At 34.2% G+C, this 24,094-nt stretch overlaps 5 protein-coding genes across 7 annotated transcripts; 2 read left to right on the top strand and 3 right to left on the bottom strand.

Annotated features, from left to right (window-relative positions):
• Nucleotides 1-6,722: 6,722 nt before the first annotated feature.
• LOC122397032 (zinc finger protein 436-like) lies at nucleotides 6,723-12,086 on the bottom strand. 2 transcript variants are annotated; one of them, XM_043395843.1, is made up of 12 exons: nucleotides 11,979-12,086; nucleotides 11,036-11,268; nucleotides 10,779-10,964; nucleotides 10,527-10,712; nucleotides 9,834-10,159; nucleotides 9,509-9,750; nucleotides 9,247-9,427; nucleotides 8,831-9,068; nucleotides 8,609-8,749; nucleotides 8,407-8,526; nucleotides 8,157-8,312; nucleotides 6,723-8,091 (listed from the first exon to the last, which is right to left on the bottom strand). In XM_043395843.1, the coding sequence occupies exons 2-12, from the start codon at nucleotides 11,255-11,257 to the stop codon at nucleotides 7,858-7,860; spliced, it is 2,232 nt and encodes a 743-aa protein (XP_043251778.1). In that variant the 5' UTR covers nucleotides 11,258-11,268; nucleotides 11,979-12,086; the 3' UTR covers nucleotides 6,723-7,857. The 2 variants fall into 2 exon arrangements, with proteins under 2 accessions (XP_043251778.1, XP_043251779.1); XM_043395844.1 differs by lacking the exon at nucleotides 11,979-12,086 and adding an exon at nucleotides 11,621-11,673.
• Nucleotides 12,087-12,898: 812 nt separating this feature from the next.
• On the top strand, nucleotides 12,899-15,841 carry LOC122397033 (glycerol kinase-like). 2 transcript variants are annotated; one of them, XM_043395845.1, is made up of 10 exons: nucleotides 12,899-13,154; nucleotides 13,462-13,720; nucleotides 13,795-14,012; nucleotides 14,084-14,296; nucleotides 14,441-14,551; nucleotides 14,620-14,876; nucleotides 15,053-15,258; nucleotides 15,369-15,506; nucleotides 15,570-15,647; nucleotides 15,744-15,841. In XM_043395845.1, the coding sequence occupies exons 1-10, from the start codon at nucleotides 13,074-13,076 to the stop codon at nucleotides 15,839-15,841; spliced, it is 1,659 nt and encodes a 552-aa protein (XP_043251780.1). In that variant the 5' UTR covers nucleotides 12,899-13,073. The 2 variants fall into 2 exon arrangements, 1 of the variants encoding a protein (XP_043251780.1); XR_006259075.1 differs by lacking the exon at nucleotides 15,744-15,841 and having other exon boundaries at nucleotides 15,365-15,506; nucleotides 15,570-15,646.
• Nucleotides 15,777-20,234, bottom strand: LOC122396799 (testis-specific serine/threonine-protein kinase 4-like). Its single transcript, XM_043395486.1, has 7 exons — nucleotides 20,082-20,234; nucleotides 19,828-19,997; nucleotides 16,989-17,138; nucleotides 16,648-16,921; nucleotides 16,336-16,515; nucleotides 16,164-16,256; nucleotides 15,777-15,906 (listed from the first exon to the last, which is right to left on the bottom strand). Exons 1-7 carry the CDS (start codon nucleotides 20,232-20,234, stop codon nucleotides 15,889-15,891), a joined length of 1,038 nt encoding a protein of 345 aa, XP_043251421.1. The 3' UTR covers nucleotides 15,777-15,888.
• Nucleotides 20,235-20,679: 445 nt separating this feature from the next.
• LOC122396663 (RNA-binding protein 8A) lies at nucleotides 20,680-21,810 on the top strand. The gene is made up of 4 exons (XM_043395250.1): nucleotides 20,680-20,854; nucleotides 20,969-21,115; nucleotides 21,228-21,489; nucleotides 21,566-21,810. Exons 1-4 carry the CDS (start codon nucleotides 20,794-20,796, stop codon nucleotides 21,594-21,596), a joined length of 501 nt encoding a protein of 166 aa, XP_043251185.1. The 5' UTR covers nucleotides 20,680-20,793; the 3' UTR covers nucleotides 21,597-21,810.
• A 44-nt stretch (nucleotides 21,811-21,854) lies between these two features.
• LOC122396661 (26S proteasome regulatory subunit 6A-B) lies at nucleotides 21,855-23,838 on the bottom strand. The gene is made up of 3 exons (XM_043395249.1): nucleotides 23,648-23,838; nucleotides 22,345-23,478; nucleotides 21,855-22,270 (listed from the first exon to the last, which is right to left on the bottom strand). Exons 1-3 carry the CDS (start codon nucleotides 23,687-23,689, stop codon nucleotides 22,160-22,162), a joined length of 1,287 nt encoding a protein of 428 aa, XP_043251184.1. The 5' UTR covers nucleotides 23,690-23,838; the 3' UTR covers nucleotides 21,855-22,159.
• Between the last annotated feature and the right edge of the window lie 256 nt (nucleotides 23,839-24,094).

Genomic DNA, 24,094 nt, shown 5'->3' with positions numbered 1-24,094 from the left:
CGTCTCTAGATTTGTTATAATACATATTGATCACATTAGCTAAATACGAAAAATTGTTAGTAATTTTGCGTCCATAGAATTAACCACAAAGCTAACTTCTCATCAAACTATTATAATTCTATAATTTCGATGTTGTACCACAGTATTATTTGTTAGCATTATACATATATACCAAAGGAATTATCGAATAGGGGGGGAACAGAAAAATTATAATTATTAAAAATCCACGGATGATAGGCAGCCTATAAGTGTTTTGAGGAGCACGCTTTTATCGTGTTTCGGAGCACCCCTGGCAAACGGCCGGCCATCTGGGGAAGACACTAGTTCAACTTTCTTTCAATTGGAATCCGTGATTCTGTTCGGAGATAAAAAGGATAAATTACTTTCGTAGCGAGTGAAAAAATTCAATTAAAAATGGGGAAACTGCGGACGACAGATGGATTCAAAGGGCTAAGCACACATCTGTAGCCCACCCCCTCCCCTCCCCCCCTTCCCGACGACATCGAAAGTTAAAGGCCGTCGTCGTCGATGCCGGGCTTTTGCAGAGATTTGCAAGAAATTCCTATAAATTTGCTGTCCGAATGTCCTTGCGATTCCCCCGGTCCTTTCGCGACAATGGGAATTTCTATGATCTACCTGACCGGAAATTCTTGACTATCGTACGTATATCGCGAAAGCCCCTCTTGATCTCGATATCGATTCCCGTGGAACAGATAATTATGCGATTGGAAGCACCGATTTCGCTGGGAAACGTTCCGCAAGAATCACGCGTCGGATTTTCTTTCTGTTCGTAGAAAAGCAGCGTGGTTCGACTCTGGAATACCACCCTGATTGCAATGATTAATAATCGTAATCTTATGGAGAACCATTAATAATATCCCACAGACGCGTTGACAAGCTTTTGCACTAGCTGCTACTATAAAAAAAATATATGTAACGGAGCAATATACCCAAATAATATCCACGGGGCTTTCCCTCGATGCGTTAGAGTTGACGCGCAAAACCCACGGTGCCTTTGTTCCATGGTAAATAGAATCGAAAATGTGTCTTGCAGCTTTCTCATCGAACAAGAACTGTTATTGATCATTAATGCTGGTCGAATTTAGCTCAATCGTTACTTACGAAAATAAGCGCGATAAAAGAAACTGTTCGTTCCTTGCTAGGTCAACCAAAATTACTAAAACTTTAAATCGGAATGAATTAATGATTCAAGTTTAATTTTAGACCTTACAGTTTTCGATTCGATTTATTAAAAGAAGATGTAAATGCTGCACGGCCGGCACATGGGCAGAATTTATGCATAAAACCAATAATAAAATGTGTCGTTGGATGAGCGTGGTTAACATGGGCGCTAAATTAATAGGAACGGATATTAAATTTAATTGAGCTCGGATTTTGATGTTAAGAGACGAACGCGAGATGTAATTAACGGTAATATGCGAAATTCCTTGCTCGCTGTATTCAAAACATACCGAAATTTCGAGATAATTTGAATATTGAAATCGTGAATCGGTTTCCACATTTCGCAGGACACTTGCTCTAGTAAATTCGATTCTCGTCGTATCAATCGCCATTGAACATCTCGCACGGATACAATGTACGCGATAAACCATTCCAAAAATAATGATCTAGAAATATTGTAATTAAATAACGATGAGATAATATTCGTAGATCGTTGTTGTTTGGGTTCAGCTAAAGTGAAAATGGCGAACGTCAAATTTGTCGTGAAAGCTCAATCCATTAATTCCTCCACCAACGTTTGACTTAAGTTTCAGAAACTTTCTGAATAGAGCGGGGATATGTGAACTATCTTGCAACTATTGTGTTAACATTCTGTTCCCTCCCCAGTAGAGCGAACTACGTTCTTTCGAAAGATTATTGTAATAGATAGCATCGAGTGACCAATTAATAAGAATCGAGTGTAAAGATTTGACAGATGCATTTTTCGACATCTTTGAAGTCTGGCAAAAGTATCGAAACGTATTTTACTATATCTGGGACCTCGTTGCGTGTTCTACGGAAAATTTAACGTTGGAGCGCGCAATGATGCATACACTAGAGCGTCGATTATCCGAACGACTAATTATCGGAACAGAAAACGAGACACATGTCAATAGCATCGCGAACCCTACGCTAATTTACACTTCGCAACCTGTATTCATCGTGTGTAAATAATTTTACGAACCTCTATGCTTCGAGGAACCCAATTTAGTGTTTCGCGAGTATTAAACGTGAACATATAATTAAAATTACGCGTTGCATTCATCCTACGAGTAAGCAATAACAGAGCAGTAGTATTGAAATTGAAAGAAAAATTAAATATTATTAAATCCTTAAAGAGAGAAGGAAGTGTATAGTTCAGCCATGAAATCCACGATGACCAGAATTAAAAATAATAAAAATCCGTTGTAACTATGACCAATAGAAACGTGATATTTTTCTCGCTGTATTTAGAAAAAGGGACTGTTTATCGAAATTTATTATTCGATTTCATGGCGATATACGGAAGAGATGGAAGACTCGCGGAAATGGTTCATAAATCTCGAACAAATGTCAAGGAAAATTTCGATGTCAGCAACTGCTCAACCACCGTACGCGATACGAGTCGTGCCAGAGACGAAACTTGTACTTCTCGGAAGTTTTCAATCCTACAAACACGCTTCACCTGCAAGTAAATCAGAATGGGATCAAAGGATCGTAGGATCCCGACATATGGATAGACCAGCCTCGTGTTCGTTCCCACCTTCTCGTGCCTTCCCTCCTACCACCTTTGTGTACCTTTCATGCACGACGTTGGTGAAAAACAAATCTCCCGGGGTTTCGCTCATTCTCGACGCGATACCTGAAAAACACCGTACTCCGAAATAATACATACGCACGTACATTTGCATGCCTCCTACGCCGCGTAAATAGAAAGTAAAAATGCATCGAGAAGTTTCAGGGAAAAAATACTGTCGCGAAAATATGAAATCTAACGTTCGTCCCTCGGTGACCGAAAAAGAAAGATATCGAACGTTAAAAAAATGATGAAACTCTAAAAATCTGTATGGATCACCTTTAGATCGACTGTAAGATCGAGATAAGACAGATAATACCATTCCATCAATTTTTCCCAACACTAGTAAGTAGAAACAACGAATAATGGCCAGACACGTTAACATCCTACTTAATAACACGCGTAAAAATTTTCAAAATTATTTTTCTCAATCTCAAATGTGTTGACGTTGAAGAAATAAATAAAATAGACGCGATCAATTTTCTTCGTATATTGCTTCGTTTTCAAGATAATTGAATTTTAAAGTGTTTGTTGTCTGTCGCGTCTGACCATCGCTTGACCATTTCTACTTGCTGATGCCTAAATCGTACTCTTCTGAATTAACTGATGTTTATACATAAAAATCAGGCACACAAGGATATCAGAAATGGAATTATGTATAAGATTCAGGACTAACTAACATTTTGATTAATACGATGAATTGGTGGCCTGATTCCTTCCTCTCGATAATCAATTTTTCCAATAATAAATCTTTTTTATAGTTGACATTTCTGTTAATCAATGATCAATATTGAACAGTATTAATATTAGGTCTTAAATAAGAACTCGTTATCTAGAAATGAAGACAAGAATGAAAATGAATCAAGTGTTCCATTCCTAATTTGATTTTTGCAGTCACAAAATGAACAAGAAAATTTATGTATACCGTGGCATAGATTCCTGTAATAGACTGAAGACTGTCTGACTGTCTGGATATTTTATTATTATTAGCCTAGAAGAGTTCGATGGCGCCTAAATTTAATCTTCATTGCATTAAAGGTGACCTATTTTTATCTATAACTGCATGTATATTCTGGAAAGTATTGCAAAATCCAAAATATTGCTTCTGTAGGATTGGAAAGGTTGAAGCCACATAGTTTATTGTTATAGTGCCACATGTTAATATATTGTGGTTACAGTAATTTCTCAATATACACTGTGTAAGTACTCGAGTCCACTCCTATGGTTATATAGAGGAAGAGTAGCGATTTTTTTCCCCCCAAGAGTCGATTTATTTTATCTCGATCTGAGGCTCAGCCTAGCATGTACCGCCCCACGAGAAAATTGAACGGGATATATCGAGAGTAAGCGAAATAGAGCACCAGTGAGCGAGTGTCACATTACATGCTCGAGCAATTCGCAACTAGGGCTGGGACTATTCCGAAATTTGACAAATATTCGAACGCTACGAAAATTTGAATATTACTACCTAAATATCAATATCCAAATATTGTCATTCAAATATTACTTATTATTAAAACATACATTATTAAATTAAAACATACATTTACACCCACTATAAAAGAATTTTCTTTTAAAAAGACGTTCAAAGATGAATTTTTTTTTTCCTTAATGGAATTCGAAGTATACGAAACATTTGAATAATGTACTACGAAAGTGCATGATAATGTAACAGGATTTCATAAATTATTTAAAGGCGTTCGCTTAACGACCACACCCGAGTTAACTCGACAACATATTTTTTTTCAGTTTAGTAATCTTGACTCTAAGAATAATGAATGTAAAAGGAAGATCGATGGAACTGGGATTCCATCTATCTTTTTACGAATCTCCGCTCACAGCAATCTTTACGTGGTGAGACCTAGTACTCAGTATTATCGCGACGAAGGATTTTTCATAGTAACGCCAAGTTAATCGACCGCAAACTTCGAACATTGTTATTTTATGAAATATAATAATATACGAACCTTGAATACTTTAACAAAATTAAATGTCTGAATGTTTCAATATTGAACAATTTTAATCAAGGAATAATCGAACTTGTTATTTGTTATGTGTTCGAACTTGCGACTTAAGTGATTGCTTCAAAACTATAGAGAATTTTCGATATTTAAAAAGGCATTAACATTACTGGTGAAATGTTTCATTTCATAGAGCTCATTAATGTATATTTTATGCGTTTACACATATTTTATGAAACATTGAAGATACACTGAAATCGTGGTTTACTAACAACGCAATTCAATTAGGCTACCGATTAATTAATGTGAGAAACGTCATACATTCGTGCAGATCAAGACGAATGAGAGGAGAATCTTTAAGCCTCTTATGCAAGTAAATTAATCTTTCTATAAAGAAATAGCACCGATTTCTCACAGTTAAATTTATTCTAGATTTTATTATCGAATACCATTTAATTTGTTTTAATTTGCAAATTTCATGCAATTCGTTACAAGCTACTTTTTCCAGAACTATTAGGAATAACAGGAAAATCCTCTTTCAGGATTCTAAAATTCACAGAAGCATTTTATATGCCCAGAGAGTCTATTTAATAATAGTTAATGATCGGCAATATAATCATTTTCGGAAAAAGAATCGAAACTGTGCCAATTAAACAGATTATTTTATCAATTATCGTTTGACATCATTATCAGTTTAAAAATTATTTAGGTGTCCAGGTACATGCATGAATCTATTAATTTCTTTAGTAATACTGTTTGGAATATAACACAAAATATAATACTTTGAATTTTGAATGCTTGAACGGATCAAAAAGGATTTATAAGTTATAAAACAATGCACACACACTCACAGAGAGTGACCCATTTAAATCTAAATCTCGAATATCTTTGAAACTGTTTCAAAGTCATTCGAGTGGATTGATTTAAATGGGACATCCTATATACAAAGTATATCTATTCGCAAAATGCTACGTTTTCGAAATAATTGAATTTGATCATTAATCGCTGTCTCTACGTATACTGATATCCAAGCTATATTCTATTGCACGCGTACTCGGTGAATGTTCAGAGTCGAAAAAAAATATGATAAAAAAATACGTATCACGGCAAAATATGCCCTTAATAAATAATTTAGGGCAATACGACGCAGTGGGGAGAAAGGTGCTTAATTGAAACGTAAAGCCGTATGAAAATTACGATTATTTAACGAGAAATTATTAAAATTTCATTCCATTATGAAAAAACGGATATTCCCGGAAGCCATTGTCTAAGTCGGATTTGAAAGACGGAACTGGATAAAGAGACATTAAGGTACGAACCTTTGACGCAGAGACTGGCGGATTCGAATATTACTCACACTCAATTTAACTTATTGAAACTGACGAGAAGCTGTTTGATGGCCCAGACTACAATAGCGTAACAATTAATCGCTGGATGGATCATCTCTGTGCCCTATAATTATCTATCATTTATCAAAACCAATCCATGACGTTTCTATAAAACACATGCACCCGCTATTACTACCCATACTTTAATAATTATAATAATAATTCATTCCATTATATTTACCTTTCCTTTTGTTAAGATAATTAGTAAAATTTCATCTTAATTATTCGCTGGAAAATAATATTCACATCACGGTAAGTTTCATTGCGAATAATATTAAACGTAAAATGAAAAGAGGAACATCTAAGAACATTAAATTTCATTTATTTGTACGCGCTTGTATTATTATTTTTATAAAGAACTTTACATAACTATTAATACATAAAAATTAAAAACGTAATGCAGCGGTCATTTTTTTTATCATAAATATTAGCTATACATCGTTTTCAACGTAGAGATAAAGGGACAATAAAGTAACACATTCTTATTTTAAATTTTGTTTGATGCTTAGTAGAATGTTAAATTAATTTGAAAGTCACCACAAATACGAAAATTATATAGAATTACAATTTAAAAATTTATATTACGATTTATGCCCAAGGAAGTTCGTAAGTGTAATATTTGCAACAAATTTTCTTAGTTTCCATAAGAATAATTTATTGCATAAGTAATTGATGTTAAATGCATAAAGAAATTTTTAAGATTAAGAAAATATATTTGTAATATATTGTTTGGCGTATGTGTTGCGATTCCTCTAGATCATTTAAAGCATACAGAAGACTATTTAGTAATTTGTTCTGAAATTAATCGCTAACTCTCATAGGTCTCTTACATTTATTATTAATACACAATGAACCCTATAAATTATCGAAAATCGGGAAATAAAAAGAAACGCGACTTAAAAGATTTAAATTATAATTAGAGTTATATTACTGACTGGCTGTATCGTGAATAACTGCACAGGGTATCTTACCTACCTGACGTTACCCCCGTGAATATTTCATACTTTACTCAAGAGAAACTGTAAGAGATAAAATTTAGTATTTGGTACAAGTACTGCTCTACAATTTATAATAAAAATAATAGTGCATAAAAAAAAAAAATGTAAGCCACTTTGCACCTTCGCTAAAAAAAAACAAACAGTAAAAAAACACTCAATACCACACCAATTGTTCGAAATGATCCAATTACGAACTGGAAAAAAGTGTTCTGAATAAAAAAAAAAAAAATATACAAAATGGTAACGTTAGGCGAGAATCCTGCGGACATAACTTAAGTTTCTTGCTTTTGCATCAATTACGTTTGAACTCAATCGCATATTTTATTCGGATAAAGAATAGTATAGTTACTGCATAAAAATTACAAGAACATAGTCAGTTACAAAATTACTGTGTAATTCTGTAATTAAGTTGGGCTTGTGTCCTTTTAAACGTGACACTCGCATACTGTATAAGGCAAAATTCATCCATTCTTTCGTGTACAGAAGTGACCACTTAAGTGTCCGCGGTTGTATCCACCAATTCGAGCGTAACTTGACGCCACTCGTCCTCTTTCCTTATCTCCGTTGAATTCTGAGAAGCAACCATGCCCACATAAATGACCGCGGACGGTCCCGAGCGTGGTCACTTAAGTGGGCACTACTGTACATCGTAACGCACACATTATCGTTAGGTCTATTAAGAAATGATTCCCTGATCAGCACACTACAATATATAACAATAATGGTACAAAACTTCACGTATTTTGTACTAAGCTTAACCAACTTCGACCTTCTCCACCGACCGACGTTGGAAACCGAATCTGTACTAATCGAACTGAATTCTTCTCGTCACCCATTTCTTTGTATTCTGAGGTAGCTGGTACAACTATCGTTTCCCTATCATCGCTCTCGTTATAATTATATATTTCCTCCGCGTGCTCTGCATCCTCAGATTTGCACTCCATTGTTTCATTTTCCGTGAAAGCCATCTAAATATTGCGAATTTTTGACATGGAAAGATATTACATTAGCATGATCAATAACACATACATACCTCTTCATCGACAAGATGGCCCACTTCTTCGTCCGCGACGTTTTCCTCCGCAGAAATATTTAATACGTCTTCTTCGTTATACATTTGATCTTCGTTCTGTTGTTGTATAATAACGTGGTCTTTCAATTCGGTCACATATAGCTCTGTTTCCTCTAACTAAAATACAATGTAAATTTAAAGAAAATTATTTATATCGTTACATCATGCGTTTGCTTATTATTGTTGACAAAAAAAAACTGCATTTAATTACCTGATCGTTTTCAGTTTCGTCCATTAAAAGTTCCACACTGTCATTCGGAATTGTTATAATTTGATCGTCTTCGGTAGTGAGTCGCGGTTGATTAACTACGATGGTATCGTTCAGGTGACCCTAAAAAGCATAATGCACGTCAGTGTTAATGTCACCGTGCAAATACATTACTTTATTATCTCGCGATAATGCATCAATTCACCTGAGTTTGCATGTGATTGTACAACAAAGGTTTTCTCATGAAACCCATACCACACACCAAGCATTCGTACGGCTTCTTGTCACTGTGTACAAATCGATGCGCATTTCTATTGTCCCTGCTATTAAATGCTTTCCCACACACCTAAAATTTCACGATGCCATTCCATTCCAAAGGAATCATTACGACGATTTAAAATAATGAATTAATCTACGCTGTACGCACCTCGCATAGGTATGGTTTTTCTCCCGTATGTATACGCATGTGCTTTTTATAATGTTCGGGGTAAACAAACGTTGCTGTACAGATTTCGCATTTGTATGGTCTTTCGCCAGTATGCGCCGCCTTTATATGGTAATCTAACAATCTGCGCCGTTTAAATCCTTTTCCGCAGTCGTCGCACTTGTATCGTTTGTCATTATAATGCGTCGCGCGTTTATGAGATTGTAAGTTTGATCTTTGACTAAGAATTTATAATAAAATAGTAAGGTAAAATCATCCACCATCAACCGGAAGCAAGGGATCGATCAATTCGCGTATTGAGGGAGGTAAGAGCGGAGAAAGAAGCAGACTCCAAAACTGCGCGACGTTACATTTCAATTCTCCTCCTTTATAATCAATAATTGCAAAAATAAACATACCTGAATGTAGCACCACAGAATTCACATTGATATGGTTTCTCTCCTGTGTGCGTTCTCTCATGGTCTCTTATTTCAGCTTTACGAGCAAACGCTTTGCCACACATTCTGCATATATATGGTTTATATCCTGTATGCACTATATTATGAACTTCCAAATTATGTGGCGAGCCGAACGCTTTTCCTATAAATATAACGATTAGCTTAAGTAACAAGAAACATCTAAATAGTGGAAAAAATAGAAAAATTGAATAATCAAACGTACCACACTGGTGACAAATATACTCTTTTACGCCATTATGCGTTCTTTCGTGCTGATTAAGATTCTGTTGGCTCAGAAAAGTTTTATTGCATTGCGAGCATTCGTAAGGGCGAGGTCGTATTTCATGTGTTTTTACGTGTGCTTTGTATGTATATTTTGAAGCGAAATCTTTGCCGCAATTTTCACATACGTACGGGCGTACTCCCGTATGCGTATTTATATGCTCCTCTAATAAATTCCTGGAGCTACAAAAATAATACAAGTCATAATGTAATAATGTACTATTATTTTACTTAAATACAATTTAAATAATATGCTTTGTATATACCTATATCTTTTGCCACACGTATCGCACGGCCAGGATTTTACTTGTGGATAATGTATTCGTTTATGAATTCTAAACAACCGTAGATTACTGAATATTCTATTACATATTTCACACTGAAAATCACCCTCCTCCTTAGCAACGTGATCATCAAGGTGAACAGAGAGCTCATTCCTCTTTTTAAAATCATCCCCACATATATCACAAATGTACAACCGAGTTTCATGTACATTTTTCATGTGTGCAATAATTGATTTTGCATCTCCAACAGCTTTATCTTCATTTATACATGCTAAACATGTATATGTAGAACCGTCTCTAGTTACGAGCTGAGAGAAAATAAATAATTAAAAATAAATAGTGAAGTAAAGTAAGTGCATATGCAGTAGTGCCCGCTTAACCTCATAGACACGGTTGAATTTTGCGCGGGGCTGTTTCTCTGTACGACGGAGGTCAATAAGAATTACGCGTAAACATTGAAATGAAGTTGTGAAACAAAACATATGAAAGTGATCATTTAATTCAAACGGTGAGCTAGTGAGCCACTATAGTGGCGCGTCGTTCAAAAAGGTGATATCCACGAAAGCCAGTATAGTGGCGCATTGTGCCTAAGAGGTTAAGTGACCACGAAAATAAGGAAAGTGGGCGAAACTGCAGTAATTTAAGTGGGCACTACTGTAATTAAAAGTTTCTTACTTGTCCTATAACAGTTTCAATTTTTGCTGCAACTTTTGATCGTTTTATCCTCTTTCTTTCTTCAGCATTACTTGTTTCAGGTATATCTTCAACTTTAAGAATAACTGTTTCATTCTCGCAAGATGGTTCTTCTTCCTCCTCTAATCGTTCCTCAATGCCCTCTATCTCTTGACTGTCTTGCTCATCCTTCAAACAAAATGATATAGCGTACACTCAAAATATTATTTTGTTAATAAAACCCTTCAAACTTACTCTGTTTATCATAATCTGTGAATATTTCACTTCCATATCTGTTCCTTGACTTTCTGTACTTTCCATATAATCGTGATCATTATATTCTTCTTCATTTTGTAGATCGGATATTTTTGTTACAGTCTTCTTATAATTATTAAATAGTTCTAATTTTACCTCTGTCAATCTACTTTCAAGATCATCAATCTGCAAATATCATTTATCTTTTAACTTCCTTCATGTAACTATAAGAGACATAAAAATTATTCCTTCTTTACCTCGTTAAATAGTTTATAGCATTTTTTACATATAACAAGAGAATGTACGTTTTCTTCATTTAGATCTGTCTCTAAGACAATACAAATGATATCTATAAGTGGTTTCTCTGATGATGTAACAGAGTTTTCATTAAAAATACGTATACTATTCCTAGTAGACACACCAACTTTACTATTACATATTAAACAGTGAGTACTGTCTTTCTCTAAATCAGCCGTCATCTTTTTGGCAACTGTAAAAATAATGAGTGTATTAAGTCACAAGCTTGCAATCTTATCATTTTACAATAAATTTTATCATTGAAAAAAATGTACACACTAATGTATTTACAACGTAAAATATAAACTTTGATTATGTGCTAAACCTGCAATTTCCTTTGATCCAAAGCATAGACATAATAAGGTAATACAAAGAGAAAAGCATAATATTTGAATGTTAAAGTGTAATGTTTGTTAAGGGATTAAAAGAAAAGTTTGGAACAGAGCATGCATTAAAAATGCCTTTAGCCTATAAAGAAAGGAGCAATTGCAATACTTGGAATTTCGCGGAATAATTTTTAATTTTCATGATAGAATTCTACGAACAGGACCGATGTCTGTGAAAATCATATTTTCATCATAGTTTCTTCTTATGTAATAGCACACGCCGTGTGCCTTGAACAAAAAATCATCCATTGATATCATGTATCGTCAAACACCAATGGATCCGACAATTCACTCTATGAAGCAAAGGAACGATAAATAACGTGATGGTACGTCCGACGGGCAGCGTTCGTCTTAGCATGCATCGAAGCATACCGTTCTTCGGCATCATCGATAAGTAACCGCTAAAATCCAATAACCCTAACAATAACGTAAACGAGGAACAGTAAACAAAATATTTGCCTGCGTTCCTCATCAAAATGAAGCATTATAATAAACGTAAAAAGTTGCCAGCACTGACTTGAAATTTTCGTTTCTCTGTTCGAACGATTGGCAGCGAGCGAAACGGCAGACGAGTCTTGATGCCAACGCCATTTAGGCCTTCATGCCAGGTAGGGATGTTGGCCGCTACGAAAGCACTACGAAAATTGCACTTTGAAACCGTTGTCACTTTTTGGAACGCAAATGGAAATTTGCTGTAACCGTTGCCTAAGGTAGTGGCGGCACACGATTGCATATGCATGCACCGGGTGCCCTCTATCGGATATTTTTTACATGGCCATATTTTATAGAAAGTTTAATTTTGCCAAACCATGTGAAATTTTTAAAAATGCTCACGATAATGACTAACATAAACACCTTCTAATTGTATTTAAATCATATAGACACGTATAAATTACTTTCGTCGGTTATTTAAGTAACGAAAGGTATTATTTCATCGTCGGAAACAAATAATAATAATGCGTTTTGCAACATATTCTTAGCGAATCTAAAAATTATAACGATCTATACATTATGTACATAGGAAATACAATTATTCGTTTCCTTAGACGATGTTAATTAATAGTCTCAGGGTGTTTGATGCTATTTGCACGATACTGACAGTAAAAAGAGAGGAGACGACTTTTGGCGGCGTTTCGTTTTCTCTTGCTGTTTGGCAGCGTTCTCATGATCCAATCAGAATATTTTATTTATACTTGCGTTTTTCTCTGTGGATGGACTTTAGACAATTAACGTAGTTTATGAAGTAGCTTATTTAATTAATCGCCGCCAATTTTTAAACCATAGTATACCAATCTACGTCAAACATATTTATAAATGAAAATCGGTACAGGATGAGTCCGCCACGTGCGTCGATGCATAAGTCTTCGTTACTCGTTGCTCATCGAGAAGACGATCGATGAAAAGCAGGCAGCAACGTGCGCGTGATCTCTTGCATTTATTTTTACCGAATGATTTACATAGTTACCTAACCTTTCAATACTATGTTTCTTTGAGACTTTCATTGTTAATTTCATATTCATGGTTGCGACATTTATGTCATTAAACTGCCGGTTGACAGTGGATAAACAAAAGTGGTTGATTACTGGCAAACGTTCGATCAACTCTTTATGAAATGAACAAAAATGAATCGACGAGCAGATATGGACCCCTCGTCGGTGCAATCGATGAAGGGACGAGTAGTGCTAGATTTTTGGTATTAAGATTTTATTAATTATTATTAATATCAAGGCTTCTTTATTATCTTTAGTTTTATTAAAAGTTCTAAAAAAAAGAGAGTAAATGTACCTTCGAGGAAAATACTTAAACGCACTAACGCAAATGCACGATAGTCGCTGGCGGAAAAAATGCAATATTTGAAAATACTATTAATATTTTTTTTATAAAAATAGAATACAGTAATGTAATGTGTACCTTTTCTCAAGTATATTATACTTATTCTCTTTTCCATGCTATATTTAGTTCTTAAATTTAAAATGACATTGAGTTTGTCTCTTTGTTAGGTGTTTGCTGCAAACACAGCAGAAGTATTGACATATCATCAGATTTCAATATCACAAACATGTCCAAAAGAGGGATGGGTTGAACAAGATCCTATGGAAATATTGAAAGCGGTTAGGGAATGCCTTAATCAAACTATATTTAATTTAAGACAACTTACCATAAATCCTAGTGATATAGTTGCCATTGGTATAACAAACCAAAGAGAAACCACAGTTGTATGGGATTCTGTTACAGGAGAACCATTATACAATGCTATAGGTAATACTTATAATTAAATTATTTTTTAATATTAATAGTAGCAAGTAAAGAAATTTAAATCTATTATTTTGTAGTATGGATGGATATGAGAACCACTTCAATTGTAGATGATATATTGAAAAAGATACGTAATAAAAATAAAAATTATTTTAAGCCACTCTGTGGTTTACCGATTAGTCCATACTTCAGTGCTTTAAAATTAAAGTGGTTATTAGAGAATGTGCCACGAGTCCAGGAAGCACTAGATCAAGATAGATGCATGTTTGGCACAATTGATTCTTGGTTAATTTGGGTGAGTTAAACAAATAGTTATTGATGCATATATTTTTATATGATAAATAGTTGAAAGGACCTTTGTTATAGAATCTAACTGGAGGAAAGGATGTTGGTATCCATGCTACTGATGTTACAAATGCATCAAGAACAATGCTGATGAATATCACAACTTTAAATTGGGATCCTACTTTGTTATCATTTTTCAACATACCATCAAAAATTTTACCAGAAATTCGGAGCTCATCGGAAATATATGGTTATATTCGCGATGATATTTTAAATGAGGTTCCAATATCAGGGGTATGTATCTCTCATGCAAAAATGTGGTCACTTAAGCGGGCACTACTGTATTTTTATTTATTTCTGCATGAAAAAGTTTTTCATTTTCGATTGTATTTCGGTTACTGAGGCGCTCCACTAAATATATTTACAATATTCGTGTAGTGCTTAGGCGATCAACAATCAGCACTGGTGGGCCAAATGTGTTTACAAAGAGGTCAAGCAAAAAGTACTTATGGCACTGGTTGTTTTCTTTTATATAATACAGGAACTGCTGTAAGATTAATTTTAAATCTTTGAAAAATATTTTCTAAAAAATAAAGTACTTATAAATAATTCTGAAGATTGTAGACTCATCCCATGGTCTATTAACAACAGTTGCCTATCAATTAGGACCACAAGCACCACCTGTATACGCGCTTGAAGGTTCTGTAGCTATAGCTGGGGCGGTTATTCAATGGTTGAAAGATAATCTTGGAATAATATCAGATGCAAAAGAATGTGAAACTCTTATTGAACAGATTTCTGCCGATAATCGTGTTACATTTGTACCTGCATTTGCTGGTTTATATGCTCCATATTGGAGAAAAGATGCAAGGAGGTAAATAGAATAATAATACAGCAATGTCCTTTTTCTCTTCACTCGCTCAGGACTGAGGACTGAAACAGTGTTGGGAAGAAGAACATTACCGTATAACGTAATTATATTATTGTATAGTAATATAAGAAATGAACAATGTTACTGTCACATATCTGTTGCAAAGTGCATCGTTTCAGTGTTGTATGTGGAATTACCGAAGATACCAACAGTATACATATTATAAAGGCAGCATTGCAAGCTGTTTGTTTTCAGACAAAAGATATTTTACAAGCCATGAAAAAGGACACTGGATTAACGTTGTCTAAATTGTTGGTAGATGGCGGCATGACTAACAATAATTTGTTAATGCAAATGCAAGCTGACATTTGTGGTATTCCAGTTGGTAAGTGAAGCACCATGCATAAGATATATAATAAATGTTTGTGTTTTATGTGTAAAAAGACTAAATAAATAAAATAAATATTTGATTAAATGGACAATTTTACAAGAAAGTCAGGCCTTTGATGTGTGAGACTACTGCACTTGGTGTTGCAATAGCTGCAGGAAGTGCAGATGGTATACGTAAATGGGATGTGAAAATAGATGCTGCTGTACCAAGTGATACATTTTTGCCTTCGATAACAGAAAATGGTAAGTTCATTAAGTTCTTTGCATTTATTTCATTTACAAAAAACATAATGATATTTAATATAGAACGCGATATATTGTACACGCAATGGAAAATGGCCATTGATCGAAGCTTAGGATGGGAGCCAATAACAGATACCAATGGTAAATATAATTATCCAATAATAATTGTAAAGCAAAAATAGGAAAACTTACGTTGTTTATATAACTGATTTGTAGAACTACGTAATTTCTTTGCAGATGATGTACAGAATATCCATAAAGCAACTGCTCCCGGTATATTTGTGATAAGTACAATTGTTCTGCTTATGATTGCTAAATATCATTCTATGTTGTGACTCGACAAGTGCAGTACCATGTACTGTCCTTATCTCAAGTAATGCATTTAGGCAGGTCCTGCTTGCTGTCAAACGTTTTAACAAATTATTGCGTAATGCAACATACTGGTCATTATACTTTGTAATAGTTATTTATAAGTACGAAAACCGAACTAAGGAACGAATACAAATAAAAGTGCCATTATGTTGTGATAATTTTAATATCAAATGAAAGGCGGAAAATCAGAGGGATGGTGTTTGGGGTAATTTAAAAGTATAATTTATTTCAACTACGTGCAGTTTGATTTATATTATTTAAATCAGATGATTGAGTTTCAATTACTTGAGCTTCAGTTCCAGCTACTTGCTTGTTTCCTTCTTTATTGTTTTCATTTATCGTTATTTCGTTTATTTTCGGCACTGTATGTGAAACATTCTAAAAGAACACATCAAACATAACTAGTAAATATTCACAATTTCTAAAGTAAAAAATAAAAAAACATAGAAAATGTTACCATTAATGTATCACTAGTAGAAGTTTGAGCTGTAACTAGAGATGCAACCAGCCAAGCATTATTTCTTATGTTATCAATGTGTAATCGCGTTTGTTGTGGTACAAGTATTCGTGATATAAGCATACGACAAGCGTCGGACACTATTGGTTCTTTCGGAAACGTAACTTTACTTTGTACTTGCTATAATACAAAAAGAAAAAAATAAGTTTGTATACTGATACTTCATACTCGAGTAACAGTATTGTTATATGGAAGAAAATTTTTGATCGCGTCATTTTATATTATTTTTTTCTTTTTAATGTACCTGGGTACCTTTAGAAGTTGATTGTAATTTGTGTCATCAAATGGTAGCCGACCATAAACCATCGCGTAGAGTACCACACCCATGGACCATACATCAGATAATTGAGGTAGGTAAGGGATACCCTTTAATATTTCAGGTGATGCATAAGCATAACTCCCACAGAATGTTTCGCTCAGTGGAGCTATACCATTCTTCGATGTCATCTGCCCACGCGCAAATCCGAAATCAGATAATTTTATATTGAAATTACGATCCATCAAAAGATTTTCACATTTCACGTCCCTAAATCGAATTGCCTGGTTACTTTCAATTACTCCCGTTCGGTGTTAGTATAGTCACTATTTTGTACCTGTGAACTATACCACGTCTGTGACAATAATCGATCCCTTCCAATAATTGCCGAAACCATCTGCGACTACGCAGCTCATCGATGTACGTATCGCGTCTGATTATATCCAACAAGCTACCATTTTGAGCATACTCCATAATAATGTACACCCTAAATATCAATTGGACTCAGTGATGCCAGAAAAGCACCGCCGGGTGCACACGCATACATGCCAGATACGCGTACGTGAGCTCGTGGAGTTTCGGAAAGTCGACAAAGGCAAACTGACGCATGCCCTCTTTCTCGATTCTCCGAAGCTGCCCGAAGTAATATCGGATCGCCTCGTGGGAGTCGAGAGAGCAAAGGCTCACATTTGCCTTCTCGCTCTAAACAACTGAAATCCGACCTCCCGTCAACGGCATACGATTTGGATTCTCGAGCCGAGATTCTCGACTGCCCAGGCATTTTTACTTTCCGACCTATGTAGGCGCACATAAGCAAAGTACCCATAATGAAAAAAAAATTTTGTAAAATTTATTTTACGAAAATACACGTTTTAAGACCTCCTGATCATATTTTAATTATTGAAAAAAAAGAAATTTTTTATTATTCCCATGTATGAGCACACATATGTATATTATTAATACGATTGAATATAAATAGCTGAATGAATTTAAATGAAACTTTACATTTAAGTTTTATGTTCTCATTTCAAAGGCGTGTGGACGGATTCAAATACGTGAACACTAAACGTAACGATGTAATTATATTATTTAATATTTACTAACTATTTAACATAAAGAACATAAAAGAAAGACATAAAACGTAAACGTAAAAGATCATGAACGTAAAACTGTGATTGCTCTCGACTAACGTTCGATACAGAGTGACGTTCCTGCAGTCAAAGTCGACCCTTCCTTATTCCTATCTTATAATAATGATCTAAACAAAACGCACGTTCGAGACGCAGTCTCTAAAACGTATTTCAGCTTAAACCTAAACACCTCACTCGATACCTACTCTAACTTAGACTAAACACTCCTATCGACGCAAACGATAACGGTTCTCCTAGCCACACACATACACTCCTTACAGATTATACCTCTTGCTTCATAGTTGTTCCGATATATAGGCATAATGTATAAAAAATCTTTTAAATGTTTCATATAAATCTTAGGACGAATTAAATTTTATATAAAAAAAATTATATAAACTTTTTCTCTATCTTCTCTAGAAAAGAAAACATTAAATGAAATCTTATACATTACATGCTTACTTAAATCGCATTGAAAACGAATACCACAAATGTTTTAGAATAATATGCAAAATGTGATTGCGATTTTCGCTAAGACAAATTGAAAACTCGGTTCTAACAAGGAAAAGTTGGAATGGTACCCGATTTTGGGTTAGGTTTTACTTTGAGATATTATTAAAGTTATTACAGGTACTTATTTTCAGAAATAGAACTATGTTCACCACTAATCAGCGTGGCGTGAGTGATGAGGTCTTTGCCTGCAAGTTCCGAACTTCTTCTGCTCTGCTGGTTCGAACCCTGCTCGAACTTTTTTTTTTTATTTTTTCAATCATACTTTAAGCGTACACTAAATATGACATTATATTTTTGTCTGACCTTCGAATATTTTTTTTTAAAGTTAAATTTAACCGATTACATTTAACATATGTTATTTTCAATGTACGAAGTACATGAATCTGGATGGTACTTTTCACAAAAACAGTCAAAACATAAAAATTTCAAGCACCACGTACATTTACTGAAAATTTTGTTTTCACAGAAATTACAAAATTTTGTATTTAACTCTGATGGAAAGGCCGCTTCATTTACATTGATAAAATGTGAACGATTTTCGGATAGTCGTACCTTGTAGCTCGTACTTTTTACCTTATACTTCAGGTAAAAAGGGATATAGCTGGGAAAAACAGTTTTATGACATTACCTGCTAACTTATGTTACTGTTCTACAATGAAACGCTATGTTTTGTACCTTTAAAAATATTCGACTATGTCCTTTTAAAATTTAAGATACAACCCATACTTTGTATTAAACTGGCAAACGGGATCACTTTTCCTTTGTTTCTAGTTAGTTCTATTTAGTTCGTCATAACCAATTGATACGGTTATTTCAAAACAATCGAGGAAAATCATTATTAATTAATTTCTACAATTATTAATTCTACTGTTTTGTTTATGTTATAAAAGTAAGAACTCTTCTTATTGAAAAATACCACAGCGTGCACAATACTGGTAAAGAGTGGAATCTCATTTTAATTTATTAATTTTCAATCTTAAAGTATTTTGATTTTCAAAAATCGTATTAATAATATACATATGTGTGCTCATACACGGGAATAAAAAAAATTTCTTTTTTTTCAATAATTAAAATATGATCAGGAGGTCTTAAAACGTGTATTTCCGTAAAATAAATTTTACAAAATTTTTTTTTCATTATGGGTACTTTGCTTATGTGCGCCTACATAGGTCGGAAAGTAAAAATGCCTGGGCAGTCGAGAATCTCGGCTCGAGAATCCAAATCGTATGCCGTTGACGGGAGGTCGGATTTCAGTTGTTTAGAGCGAGAAGGCAAATGTGAGCCTTTCTCTCTCGACTCCCACGAGGCGATCCGAAATTACTTCGGGCAGCTTCGGAGAATCGAGAAAAAGGGCATGCGTCAGTTTGCCTTTGTCGACTTTCCGAAACTCCACGAGCTCACGTACGCGTATCTGGCATGTATGCGTGTGCACCCGGCGGTGCTTTTCTGGCATCTATGATTGGACTTGATCATTAAGATAGATCTCCGAAACTATCACACGTTCAAATACTTGTGCAAGATTAATGGACTAACCGATGAGTTGTTTCGATTGCTTGCAAAAAACGGATCAAATTCGGATGTTTTAAACCTTTAACAACTTCGATTTCCCGGGGTAGAAATTTTCTCAAGTGTTCGCCGGGTGCTTGAAACTTTGAAACGATTTTTATTGCCACTTGACAAGCATGTCGATCAGATTTTGCGACCTTTACATTTATATATTTTAATGACACTTTTTGTCATTTTTTATTCATCGATTCCTTTATCAATTTATTTACTACATAACGTACTTTCACGGTCGCGTATGAACCTGCACCTATCGTTTTCCCTATTGAGTAACCATGCGATTCAAGAACAGATAGTTTCTTTTCCGACTTCTCGTCATTTTTTTCTTCCAATGGTTTTAATGGAGATTTATTATTTGTTATTGGTGTGGTTGCCATTTTACGTATAGATAGTTGTTCTGGCTATGAAGGTCAAATTTAAATAATTATAGTTAAACTGTTTAACCATATTTTTTATATTTCTAATGCTCTCACTTTGACTTTGGTACTTTCAACGGCGTCATTTTACTTGTTAAGTTACATGTTTTAAAGAATTACTTAGGAGGATAATTGGTGTTATGATTTATTGTTTACGACATGATTTTTCAGTTTGATTGTGAATTGGAAATATAGCGCGAAGCTTCTCGCGAAGTATCAGAAAATCAACTGCAAACATTTGAAAGGCGATTTCCTATCGATGTTGTTACTTTATCACAAGTGTAAAGAGTAGTTTATACAGTTCTTCATTAATTTATGTATTTTCTATTTTATAATATCAATTCGAAATATCGATAAGGTAGGGTACAATGCAAAAACAAGTTATCTTCTATGTCTACCGAATTTGTAGTCTATGCTTTTAGCCGATTGTGTTTAAGCGTTTACTTTGTCGTAAACATAAGTTTTTTTTACTAAACGTTATTAATTTATGTTTGAATAATATACATAAAAAAAATTAGCTATGGCAGATGTTCTGGACATTGATAATGCGGAAGAATTTGAAGTAGATGACGAAGGCGACCGTGAGTTTCTATTATCTTTTTATTCGACATAACCTTCTCTGATGCATTCTTGTATTTAGAATATTTCGTACATTGGCGATAGTTTTTGATAAAATGCTTCTTTACTGTTTTCAGAGGGTATTGCTCGTTTGAAGGAAAAGGCGAAAAGGAGAAAAGGTAGAGGACATGGAGCAGAATTGGTTTCTACACGCGATGATGTTCGTCATTATGAGTCGATGAATATTGTGGAAGAGGACGACGATGAACCGGGTCCACAAAGATGTACGAGAGTCTCTTAATTATTCTGCTTTGTAATTTTACTTCTAAGATACTACTTTTGTGTCAGTAATTTCAAGACAAATCTCAATTTCGTGCAAACTGTTTGCATTTGCAGCTGTAGAAGGCTGGATTTTATTCATAAATTCAATCCATGAAGAAGCACAGGAAGATGACATTCAGGACAAATTTTCTGAATTTGGACAAATTAAAAATTTACACCTGAATTTAGACAGAAGGACAGGATTTCTAAAAGGATATGCTTTGGTAGAGTATGAGACATTTAAAGAGGCTCAAGCAGCTAAGGAAGCATTGAATGGAAAAGAAGTCTTAGGACAACCTATTTCAGTTGATTGGTGCTTTGTGAAAGGACCAAAGAAGTAAGAAACATCTTATTTATAAATGTAAATGAAATATTTGTGTCTATAAATTAATTTGTTCATTTACTTTTTTTAGAATAAAGAAGAGAAGTCACAGAAGACGATGAGAAAGGAAGCAATTATTATTAAACAAAATTTTTACATTCTACTGTGTACAATCTATTAAATTAAGGTGACTTTGTATTTAAGATATAAAAAATGAAATTAGTTACATAATCTGTAACAAAAATTACTTAACTATATTTTAGAAATTCTGTTTAATTAAAAACAATGTATTGGAATGAATCAATTTAGGTTTGTAAAAGTAAAACGTTAAATAAACCGGACATTTATTCATATTTTTTTAACATACATTTTTTATTAATTAAACTGTCAGTATTGAATGAAATATGTAGAATTGAAGGCAAATATATAAGGTAATAAAAAATATTCTCTGTTAAGTAAAAAATTGTTCTTCCATTTGCATTTTAAGATCTCTTTAGATTCACGAATTAAAGGCTGTAAAAATTTTTTTTGTCATGTGATTTAATATGCACATGTTGAATTAGTTATTACATACATGTATGTGGGCACTACTGTGCTCCCTATTAAAATTTTTTTTATAATTATATAATCTGTTTTTATTAAATCGAGAAAGTATCTTATTACATAAACCATCAAATGAAGCATATTAGGCATAATAATTGAGATTAGCTTTCTTCTTTGCTTGAACCTCATTAATAGCCTCCATTAAATCCTCGTGTGTAACTGCAGTCGCGTTACGCCTCAACGCTATCATACCCTACAAAAATAATAGAAATTCGATTATTAACATTGCAATAAAATTATGACATTTAATTGTAATTTTTTACATACCGCTTCTACGCACACAGCTTTACATTGTGCGCCGTTGAAATCATCGGTAGATCTTGACAATTCGTCAAAGTTAACGTCTGGAGACATGTTCATTTTTCGCGAGTGAATCTGCATTATACGCGCCCTGGCTTCTTCGTTAGGGTGCGGGAATTCGATTTTTCTATCCAAACGACCGGATCTCAATAATGCAGGATCTAGTATATCGACTCGGTTTGTGGCTGCTATTACTTTAATATCAGCAGTTGAACTGAATCCATCCAATTGATTCAATAGTTCCAACATAGTACGTTGTACTTCTCTGTCACCAGCTTTCTCAGAGTCGAATCTTTTTGTACCGATTGCATCCAATTCATCGATGAAAATAATTGCTGGTGCCTTTTCCCTTGCGAGTGAAAACGCATCTCTTACCAACTTTGCACCATCTCCGATAAACATTTGAACGAGTTGGGGACCTGCCAGCTTCAAGAAAGTGGATTTTGTCTGCGCAGCACAAGCTCTTGCCAGTAAAGTTTTACCAGTTCCAGGCGGCCCATACAAAAGTACACCTTTAGGAGGCTGAATACCAAGGTTTTCAAATTTCTCTTTATGCGTCATGGGTAAGACAACGGCTTCTATTAATTCTTGAATTTGTTTGTCCAAGCCACCAATGTCTGAATATTGCTCTGTAGGTCTTTCATCAACTTCCATAGCTTTGACTCTCGCGTCATATTCAGCAGGCAATGTTTCAAGAACAAGGTAGCTGTCTTTATTAACGCCTACCAAGTCACCTGGCTTTAATGCTTCTGCATCGACCAACCCAATTACAGGTAAAAAGTATGTTTGACGAGTGGATGTTTTAATAACCGCACATTTGCCTTTTCTTTGAGCATCCAAATCAACAACCGCGCCGTCCTCTTCTCCCATATCTTGGGGATCGACGTCTAATAACTCTATGACATTAGATACTAGATAAGGTAAAGTTTTATTTACTTTAATCTTTTCTGTATTCTCTTTGATCTTGTCGTTTTGTGCCTGAAGTTCATGGGAAATGCGCATTACCTCACTCTTCATAATTTTTATTTCATTGTCCAACAACCGTGTACGCGATACAATTTCATCAGTAGACATTCTTAATACATCCTCGCCCAATGAGTTCTACGTAAATATATTAAGGATTTTATGTGTTTATATAACATGAAATATTAATATTATTATATTAAAATGGTGGGTCGTAAAATATAATAAATTATTTTATTATACGCGTTCATTTATATGTGCTTGTCATTCCGTCCTAACCTACGCAAAGTAAATATGTATTTCGTACCTCTCCATCTTCCCAGATAGATTTATCCTCGAGTGTAGCCATCTATTATAACAAATTTATTATTTTTGAAATGTAAATCTATGAAATCTTTGTTACGTGTTTATAATTTTCTATAATTCTGTTCAAGAGAGTCAATCACCATACACTTCGTACGCAGATAAGTTCACACTTAGATCGTTTATATAGTGTGTGTATGTACCTATGTAGCGGCACGTAAGCAAAGTACCCATAATGGGAAATAAATTTTGTGAAACTTCTTTTACGGAAATAAACATTTTAAAACCTCCTGATTATATTTTAATTATTGTAAAAAAGAAACCTTTTTCAATTATTCCTATATACGAGCGTTCATACTGTATATTAATAATACGATTGAGTATAAATAGCTGACTGAATTTAAATGAAACTTTACATTTCAGTTTTATGTTCTCATTTCAAAGTCCTGTT

The sequence above is a fragment of the Colletes gigas genome, unplaced genomic scaffold, assembly GCF_013123115.1.
Source record: "Colletes gigas isolate AHSC1104 unplaced genomic scaffold, ASM1312311v1 Colletes_gigas_Sc00008, whole genome shotgun sequence".
In the NCBI taxonomy this organism is placed as follows: domain Eukaryota; kingdom Metazoa; phylum Arthropoda; class Insecta; order Hymenoptera; family Colletidae; genus Colletes; species Colletes gigas.
This window is presented reverse-complemented; position numbering and strand designations above follow the sequence as displayed.